A 10863-nucleotide genomic window follows, 5' to 3' on the forward strand; every position below is an offset into this window, starting at 1 on the left:
AGTACCGCCTAAAATGTTTGAGATTTTAAACCATTCGTTCACACGAGCCACCACGGTCCGGAGTGGATGGTATGAAAAGAGTCAAAATTTATTTTTCTTAGATTGTTAGCTTGCAGTGGATTTTCGATTTCAACTCCTGATAAACAAACAGTTTCTTGCTGTCACAGTTAATTGTGTTTTCGTAGTGATCACTGTCTAAATAAAATTTCCAAACACACAGCCCAAAGAAAATTTTCCACTGATGCTGAAACTTTATAGTGCATGAGTAATTTAAAAGCAAGCAAGCGAAAAGGAAATGCCAGCTTCTCTCACTTGAACGTGTCACTGACACCTGAAATGGCCCAAAAAGTCTCTTAAAAATTCGCGAAAAGGGAATTCAATAAAAGAAACTTTCAGCTCAAAAAAGGATAGAATTATTGTTACCTTTAGGGCCATGTCTTTAAAAAACGTATTCATGTATCACTAATGTAATAGTTTTATGTCGACACCATATATGTGTCAGGAATGAGTTTGACTTATCGAAGATCTCAAACTAGTCGTTGCTCAGGCCTCCTTTATGAGAATGTTGATTTTAATAGGACAAAATTGTCGTAGTTGAGCGGAAAATGAACCAGCTAACCTTTGATAAAGATTCCAATGCGTTTCAATGTGCGACTTTTGGGCTTTCTGTCACGTTATGCTTTTCAATTTAAATTTGAGCGTATACTACGCGTGGCATAAACAGCTCATATGAAAAAAGTGTTTTGTTTATTTTTCTTCACAACCTTCGAACACAAATAATGGATTTCTAAGACTTGAATTATTTTTGCATGTGGTATGGTTTACTTACCAAGGTTCGTGTTTATCTCATACGGCTGGCAATCATATGACCTCTGTAAAGCATACTTCCAATTCTACGAAGCTTTATGGGCAAGCGCCACTTAGATTCTGTGTTTGTGGAGTTGTTCGTGCACTACGACGCGCCGAGGCAGATACATAATCAGCTAACCTTTTCACCAAATGGACGTTGCGTAGCAATATGAATGCTCGCATCTCTAGCGTCGGTTGATGTTCTCTTCGTTAATAAGCAAGGACATAGTGCTGGACCAGTTCCGAGAATGAACTGAATGGGACTTGAATAATCGAGTTCAGTTTCATCAGAACGTAAAAGATTAAGTGGTCGATTTTTTGATATTTTCAAAGTTTCATCTCTAAGGCGTTGTCTGATAAGTACCGACTAAAATGTTTGAGATTTCATACCATTCGTTCACACGAGTCACCGCGGTCCGGAGTGGATGGTATGAAAAGTGTCAACAATTATTTTTCTTAGATTGTTAGCTTGCAGTGGGTTTTCGATTTCAACTCTTGATAAACAAAAGTTTTTTGCTGTCACAGTTAATTGTGTTTTTGTAGTAATCACTGCCTGAATAAAATTTCCAAACGCATAGCCCAAAGAAAATTTTCCACTGATGCTGAAACTTTATAGTGCATGAGTAATTTAAAAGCATGCACGTGAAAAAGAAATGTCAGCTACTCTCACTTAACGTGTCACTTACGCCTAAAATGGCACAAAAATTCTCTTAACATTTTGAGAAAAGTGAGTACAATAAAAGAAACATTCAGCTGAAAAGATTGGTAGAATTCTTGTTACGTTTAAGGCATTTTAGTAAATAATTTTGACTCATCTTAGAGCAGAACGAAGTGTTTGAACTGCATATTGCCGTTGAAGTACAATTGCACAAAGCCAACATCCTCACGATGGTTGATCAAATGGATTTTACTGGGAACAATCTAACAATGGGATGGCATAAAATACTAGAGGATGATTATAAGTATTTTCGTAATCTCCTCTTTTGTGCGCAGAACGCGGTCACTACTCCTCTGAAGTTTTTTTTTACCAATGAAAAAACCAATGTTGCGACTGGGTTTTTCTTTTTATGTCTGTTCTTGAACAGGGAACCCATCAGATTGGCCTTTTACTTAGGCAATTTGCAGTTTTTTAAGTCTAGAGGCTTAATGAGTAGAAACAGGCCTGCTGTAGAAGAATGCGTAGGCGGTGCTGGTTAAATTAGAACAACAGCTATGTCTTAATTGGAAACATCTAATCCATCGAAAATATTGCTTATGCTAGTGTAACGTCTTTCGAAGATCCTTCTGAGGGAGTTAAATTATACCTTATTATACCAGATTATTAGTATTCTCAGTATTCGAAACCGAGTGCGTTGAGTAAACAGCAGGTGCCTTTGGACTTTTTAACCAGAAAATTGTAAATATTTATCCACCAGGACCGTAGTGCTAGGACCGGCGGGGTTGTTTGCTGACGCAGCATAGAAACCTTGGCCGATTCTTGTGGACTCTACAAATCTAGAGAATGATTGCGAAGAAGATGGAATGTTTCTCCCATTAAGTCAACCGGTGATGAACAATCGTTCGATCTATTCACTTAAGAGTTGTCTTTGGGGTACCGTTACCGCTTTCAGGGTGTCTACTTTTTAATGAATCGCAAACACGGCTTCTTGGAGTTCGAGTTCAGTTCTGGTCAAAGACTTCATTGTTGCAAGTTTTGCCTTTTCTATAAATAAGTAAACTCATTTTGCTCAGAGGAAACTGAAAGTATCCAGCTCCTAACAAAACTGGAAATTTAAAAATCTCCAAAAATATATCTTCGAAATGCTGGAGCTCGGATAAGAAAAGTTTGCCCGAAAAAATCTGTAATCTTCCTTAATATGAACAAATCCAAATGTTATCTGGCATCTTTTTATTGTGATCTTGACCACCCTCTTTTCATTTATACTTTTTGAAATTGTCTGGTATTACTTATGAAGCAACCCAAACAGGCCAATGACTTCCAAAACTATAGAAAGGAATAATCGTCGAATTAAGTGAAGTCTACGTTATTCAAGTGCTAAAGTTTTGTGAATCGTCTGAACGCGGCTATTTTTTGCTTCATCAGCTCTCCATAAATCCCAACAAACCAAACAAGCTGAGACGATTCCTAAATCGTGGAAAAATGCTAGTGAAACAATTATAAAGGGCTGCTGTCTGTAACCAATGTACTGCAAAGTCTCATTCAAACTCTTGTCTGATTTTACCAGTGTCAGTATTAAGTCGCTTCTGATAAAGTTGTGTTATTTTTTAAAAATAAACCCTAAATCTAACTATTTTGTTAATAATTTTTTATTTAGATCCTATTTATCCTAATGTGTCCCTTGAAATTTGTTTTTTCCCTTTCTATCTAATCGTTGTGTAAACTTAATCTAATAAAACACTGAATTGGCTCCTTGAAAACTGTCATAAGAGTTTGACGCAGCTGCGTGATGATCTGCAGTTCAGAGCGTTGTTATCGGCGCTAAGAAATACGTTTTGCGTTTCAAATTTACGTCTGTATTTTTTTTCTCAAAAAGCTTGCTTATTATAATTACTTGTTTAATTTGCGTTGGCAACACGATTCGTTTACCTAATTGGCACTAGACGTATAATAAACAAAAAAGGAGAGCAAACAAAGACAACCGATTAATATCAGTAAAATCAATTCAGTTGCACAAAACAAGCATCGGAATTTTTCATCGGAATTTTTCTGTCAGCAGTCAGCTGCTCAAACGAAACAACAAAAGATTATGGTGATATTGAGGAATTTTGATTTAAATTGCGATCTGTTAGAGTATACACTCTAGTTAATAAGTTGTGATCATAAGATGGAGCTTGAAATTATAGCTCAATATAAGAGAGCATAGTAAGACTCTCGCAATGTGGACCAGTTGGCTCAGTGGAGAGCAGAGGATTGCAATCAATTAAGAGATTGTGGGGTCGCAACCCACATAGGTCCCAAACTTTACTCTCACTATAATGGTGTTGACATAGAATCAACATAACGAGCAAAAGAGTTGCTCTAATACGATCAAATCGCGAAATACTCTAAGTCTAATGAATATTTTCTAAGTATTCTAAAAACTTTATTGTAAGTATATTCTAAGTATAAAAACTTTAGTTTTTTGGCTGCTGTCATTTGCCATAAAATGAACTGGGTTGTTCGAAAAAATGAACTAATGAAAACTGGAATTGCAAAGAGGAGAATGGGGTGGCGCAGAGTTCTAGTTCAAACTCAATCGTGAACGGAAAAATAATCTGAAGGCTATATAATGTTTTACTTAAAAGAGAAAAGTAATCAAAAGAAAAATGTGAGTTAATCAAAAGATGATAGCTGACTTTTAGCGACAATGAAGGGGGAAAGAGATATCCTTAAATAGGATAGGGACAGCTCAAAATGTTGATCAATCACAGAGAAATTTGCCTCGTTGAAACAAATGTCCAAACTGGATCAAAGCTTCTATAGAGTGGCGTATTGTGCCAACGTTAATCGAAGCTCAGAACAGTACAGATAAGTTAAGAGCTTTCTTTTTTGACAGAGTCCCCGTTGAATTCAAAGAGCGCTAAGAAACACAGAGCGCTGAAAATATATCTAACGGATAATCTAATAGTAAAACAGAAATATAGTATATAGAAACTAAAAACATAGGGTACAGATCTGTTGAGTTCGCAATCCAAAACTCTCCCTAGAACTTTTTAATCGACGGAAGCAACACTGGAAGGCTGGTGAATTCACAAATCTACTGCTCCGTAGTAGAAGAAAGGGGTATACCAAACTCTTAGTCAATACCTAATTGAAGACTTTCGAGGCGTACTACTACTTTACTCAGTTTCCAATTGTAAAAAGTTGAAAATATTTTAAGTCCTCCCTACTTTGAGTGATATTCTGTGACCTGCAGGAAAGTTGTGTCTATTCAAATTAAGTTGTGACTCTTAGATTGTGAACTTTAACAGATTATCTCTTCAAATTTTAATTAAATGACCAACCAATATACTTAAAAGAAGATTGGAGATGGTATCAGTCTACCTGAAAAGAAAGCTAAGACACTGCTCACCAGGCTCTTAAGGTTACTGCAGACTTGAGATTCTACCTGGTTAATTGTCCATAGTGAATGGTTTGATGTAGCCAGCCAAGTGTTCTTCAGGTAGACAATAATTCTTTCGGAGTGGCTTCACTACTTGTCTCGAAACAGAGCAGCTGGTTAGTATTGGAGCGAGTAGTCTTGATGTCCAAGGTCCCAAGGTCGTGAGTGTTGTCGTCTCTTCTTCGTTGCTTTCCTCTGGCTCTTTCCTAATATAGCCTACTTGTTGATTTTTGATCGTTTGTTAAATCGGATGCCAGTTAACTAGATTAAACCCTTGTTAGGATAGTTGTGCATGAGCAATAATTTCATTCTGTATCAAATTAAAGTTAAATTCCGTTCTGAAAAACAACTGAGTTGAAAATTCAGTTATTACACCAAAGATTGTTTATGAAAAGCAAAATTTTCAAAATACTCCTGCAAAATAGCTACTGCCGCAACCGAAAGCATTATGGGGTCAATGGTCAAAAAATGACCATGTTGTTGTTGATCTTCAATGCATTAGGTTACTGCTGCAATTCTATAGTTTAATAATTGATTACTACAAATTACTTCTACGGTAAATTTATTGTGTTTTTTTTATCTAACTAACACCAGCAGTGCCAAGAATCCGAAACGAAAATTTCGTTTGGCAGTCAAGTTCAGCGGTTTTCAGATGCCCATCGATCGCAATTAAACAAACAAAATATAATTAAATGGGAAGGTTCTTCCAGCATGATTCTTGGTTGCCAATGGGACCGTGATTTTCCATTTTTGGAGAAGAGAAATAACCAAATATGACCCACCAATTGACAAACAAGTTTAAAATACGATGCGGAGATTGATGATTTTCGACTAAACCGAAATCATTGTTCAACAAAACGAATAGAACATGGCAAGATGATAGAGACAATTAAAAATCTTCTCAGGCAGATGTATTTAAGACTTCGACACCAAGCGAAAAATCAATAAGAACGATTTGCGCGAAACATTAAAACGATATAGTTGAGACAGGCCAAAAGTAATACCACCTCATTTTGAAAAAAACTACCAAACAACCAAGACCGGTTTTCATGGAAAGCAAGGCGATCCAGGACACGAACAAGACCACTGAAGTTCAATTGAACTTCAGCACTTTGAAATTAACGGTTGACTTTTAAAATAGACACCGATTTTAACGTTGGCCCTAGAGCTATATGCACAGTAGACGAAAAACTAACACCATGAAGAAAAGGCAATTCTAGTCACTTAACTTTCTGAACCAAATGATGATTTCCGAAAAACACATTGAAGAGATTTTAATTTCAATTTTATTGTTACTGAGAAACTATAATTTCATGCAAAAAAAGTAATGACTTCAACTCAAAATTATATAAGTCAGCTTTAAAATACTGTTAATCTGAAATCTTGAAGTTTTTGTTAAATAGCCACTCTGATCAGGATAAGAATTCTTCGGCAAAACGTAATCAGAATCAACTGATCAGACTAAATGGAAGCTAGTTCTTAACTTTTTCACTTTTTCGCACGTTATCCTGTTCAATACATTATTCCCTATAAATGTGAACTAAGAATATTGCTCAACTCTGAAGAAAAACTATCAAATTGAAGATATTCGTTTTCAATTTTAAATTTGGCAGTCGAGTTTTGTACCGACAAAAAATAGCAGTACGAAGAAGAGTCATTTCAACATGCTGCCAGTTGTTCTCAAATCACCTAAGTTTGAAATTGTCCCAAGGAACGTATGCATTTTCTTATGCAAAAAGCTAAGTATAAAAACAACGTAGATAAATGACGCTGAAGAGATGAAACACAACGAATTAGAAAAAGACTAAATTGCATTTCATTTGTTATCTGCAGTTTTCCTAAATCAATTTATAAAAAATTTCAAAGTCTTGAAATGTGACAAAATACTTAAGACCTGTACTAAGCCACATGATAAAAGATCCTAACCAGGAAACAATAAGTGAAACAATGGAAGACAACATTGACTACGTGCAGATGCACCCAATTCTTCCATTAAAAGGGTTTGTTGTCAGCAGGCAATATCCGATAGGAATCCAACTTAAATTGTTTTTCTTCAGCTGTTGCGAAAATTATAAGCTTGACGTCTCAATAGAGCTTTAACATGTTTTAGTTTATTTAATTTCAAATTAGATAAATTTTCAACTCTGTTCATAGAGACAACACTGCGCATCTTCTTAGTAATGACTTTAACAGCTATAACACAAAATCAGTTTAATTAGCGCTTAAGAACAAGAAAATTGTATGCCAACGTGAAATCATGCGAAACTCCCCTAAGAGTTTTCTCGCAGCTCATATTTTCACAGAAATTTTTTGTCTTGTTTCGATTGATACAAGTTACTCATAGAGCACTGCTGTTGCAACGCCCTTGTTTGGCTTCGACGAAGCATCTCAATTGCAGGTCCTGTATACCCGCAATAAGAAAACCTTTCATATTTTCGATATTTTTTCTACGGAGAAACTGTGTGGTATACTCTCCACTGGTAAACAATAATGAGTCTGATCTCCAGTTAGCCAAAACAATTTCCATGTCGGGTAGTTCTCAAATTTTTACTATTACTTAGTATGCATTGGTGACTGACACATATCCGGTAAAAAAAATCAGTTTTATGTTATTTTAGCAGACGAAAAAATTTCAGCATGAATAGGGCAGCCAACTATTTTACGGGCGTCTACCGGTACTAAATTTTTTAGTAAAATTACACGTTTTTTTAACTACAGTTCATTTTTCCTATGTTAATACATTGTGCGTGTGAAACATACTTACAAACTTCGCGGACGAAAAGTCGGTGCACTATATGGAAAATCCATACATTGTTTTTCATTTTTCAACTGGATGTTGAAAAATCAAAAACTGCTTTCCACTGCAAACTATATTTGAAAGAAGCGAGTTCTCCAAAAAAAATTGCGCGGCAGAATGATTGCAGTCTAATCCCTCATTTTGGTAATGCTAAAACTTTAAATTGTAAATTTGAGCGGCAAATGGATTAAAAAATTAAAATTTTCTGAAATGCCCTGAAAGCGGAACGTAGCTACTTTTCATTTAAATACTTTTTTCATTTTAAGGCTTTTAATTGCTTTGTGTAAAAGTTACAAAATTTAAGTTTTTACCATATTAAACGGAAATCCTGAGAAACTATAAACTTATAATAAAAACGCCTGATAAAAACGCCTGATTAAATAGTTGAAAGGAACAAAGTTATAGAAATTTACTTTCTTGGTTTTAAGATCATAAATTTTTTAGTGGGCCACCCTTATCAAGTCAAGAATTTTTTAATCAATCTTTAAAGGATTTTTCTGCTCAGACCAAATAAAAGCATGTTTTTAACTACTGTGAACTCTTTTTGATGACATGATCATACTGTTTCATTTCCAAAAAACATGTTTTTCTTGAAAAACTCTAAGGAAATTTGACAAACTCGTAACAACTACGAGATAGGACAAAGACCACGAACACAGTTTTTGATGACATGATCATACTGTTTCATTTCCAAAAAACATGCTTTTCTTGAAAAACTCTAAGGAAATTTGACGAACTCGTAACAACTACGAGATAGGACAAAGACCACGAACACAGTATCATGGATCTATGACAAATGGATCCTCAGTGATTGAGAAGACGGCGATAACCTATCTAAGAAACGTCTTCAGTCTGCTGAGTGTGAGATACCGAAGAGACGTCATCTTTTCTATAGCAAAAGACGCGCTTTACTATTGACATGATCGTGTTGTGTGATGTGATTTTGATGAATGTCATGCAATTTTTAAAAAAAAAGTTGAACAAAGTTGCTGGAGTCAGAAGCGGTTTTTTTAGCAATTCAGACATTACTGCTGCCTATGAGGTTGGCATCGCCTGGAAGTAGTGAAGAAACTAAAAAAATAGTACAATGTTTGTACTAGTAAATGCGCCATTATTTAGACTAGAGGACACGAAACTCTTAAATATAAACGCAGCATATGATCATCGCAAAATAAACCCAGAAACCACATACCACTCTGCTTCGATATCGATAAATTAACAACCAAGTTTGGAAAAACCTATGGCCAAGCATTCAAACTAAAATTAAGTCTTGTTATAATACAACTTCAAGAAAAACTGGACCAATTCAAGGGATTCAAAATGAAATGTTGGAAACAGCACAGAACATAATAGTTATAATCGACAACCTTCAAACTTTCTAACGTTCTTCAGAAAATTTGAGGCATTAATAGTATCGAAAAAGCCCTCAGAAGTGAACAGTTGTGCTGCTTGATTATAAGGAAATTAAAACTACCAAATGCAAACTTAGGTCATAATGGGTCCCTACAACAGCATTGCTGGAGACACTGAGGGGTCAAAGTTCAACTACCACGCCACCTGTTTCATGTGCATACTGTGTGGTAAGGACTTGAACTCTAGTGACCTGGGTGGGAAGACAGAGGTGAATGGGAAGAACGAAGTGTACTGTATGGAGTGCCATTTGGAGAAATTCTGTGAAAAGTGTGCACGCTGTTCTAAGCCTCTCATTGGTTAGCTTGAGTAATTTGCGACCTGTAGATTGATTAGATAGATGCTTATTACTATATTATAATTTCATATTTTTGCAAGCTTCGATTATAACGATATATGTTAAACAACAGGGAACTTAAAAATAAGCAAAAATTGCGTCAAAAATTCTGAAGATTTCATAATTGGTCTGAATTAGTAACGCATTCGCAATACCTCCCCCCCCCCCCCCCCCCCCCCCCCCCCGAGTGATTGTAAACGAAGAACTTCTCAGCCTTGGATGTATTTTTGTTGTTAAAAAGTATAAAACTAATTTAGTTTTAATTTTTTCGACAACACAAAGTTTGCTGTTTTGATTTTTAGGAGAGTTCTTCAGACTAGGCGGTGAAAAGATCTGCAAAGAGTGTTGTCGGTGTGTGACGTGTAACAACTACATCGGGGGCAAGTTCAAAATGACACCAGAGGGAAAGTTCCAGTGCATGTCACAAGAATGTCCGGCTAATAGGGCTGACAGTTGAGAACCAATCACTTGAAATGACCGATACCCAAATTGACCTTCTAAACTGATTTTGGATAACGCTGTTTTTACTCGTCTAACTTTTTCAGAGGCGCGCCAAAAATTTATTGCAAAATCTTGCTTTTCTAGAAAATATTACGAAATCGTAAGACATAATGAAAATTTCTTTAGAGAGAGAAATTTAGCCTTGAAAACTGAACTGAACAAATTTCTTTTTCAATTTTTGAAGATTAATTCACACGGTGCATCACAAAAATAGATTAGATTATGATTTGGAAATATATATTGATTCAATATATGCATGGAATTCTTTTTGATATTTGTCAAAAAAATTAATTTCACTAACACAAGTGCGATGAGGCATGGTTGAAATTCTTGAAATAATTGCCCCAACTACACGTACCTGACGCTCAGAGAACCTCAGTACGGAATCTGAACAATTTCAGAGAAATTTTAATGTTCAGCACTGATTGGGAACGGTTTCAGAATAGTTTCTGTATCGATTCTGATGAAGCCTCTCTGAATCAGAGCAAAATTCACCATTAGGTTCTCTGAAGTTCACTTAATCCGAAGAAAATTTAGTTTGCGTTTCTGAATTGCCTCTGAATGAGAATGATAATTAGAAATTTTTTTCAACACTGCAGGCACAGAAAAAAAACTTTGCATCGGTTTTGTAATCGTTTTTTATCAGGTTTCGTAGAAAAATGCCAAAGATTTGGCCGAAAAAAATAATCAGAATTTTGCTGATATATACTGGTAAAGTAAAAAAAACTTTTGGCTCTTTGCAGTTCTTGGTATAAGAAAACTTTAGTATTTTTGTCCTCACATCGATTAGCCAAAAGTGTTATGAGGAAATTTCAATGTTATTAGCTTTTCAAGAAGAAGTACGACTAACTGTAAGGGCTATGTCAACTGTGAATTTGCAAAACAGT

The 10863-nt window shown here is 35.5% G+C and overlaps 1 protein-coding gene across 2 annotated transcripts in view; it reads left to right on the forward strand.

The window, feature by feature from the left end:
- The window catches only part of LOC142348415 (uncharacterized), a 43750-nt gene extending 33503 nt beyond the window's left edge, over window positions 1-10247 (forward strand). For both annotated transcript variants that reach the window (XM_075399770.1, XM_075399771.1), the window contains exons 6-7: window positions 9218-9437; window positions 9778-10247. In XM_075399770.1, the coding sequence (XP_075255885.1) occupies window positions 9218-9437; window positions 9778-9932 (375 nt within the window). In that variant the 3' untranslated portion in view covers window positions 9933-10247. The remainder of the gene's footprint in view (window positions 1-9217; window positions 9438-9777) is intronic.
- The last annotated feature ends 616 nt before the right edge of the window (window positions 10248-10863 follow it).

This window comes from Convolutriloba macropyga, chromosome 10, assembly GCF_964194025.1.
Source record: "Convolutriloba macropyga chromosome 10, txConMacr16.3, whole genome shotgun sequence".
NCBI lineage: Eukaryota > Metazoa > Xenacoelomorpha > Acoela > Convolutidae > Convolutriloba > Convolutriloba macropyga.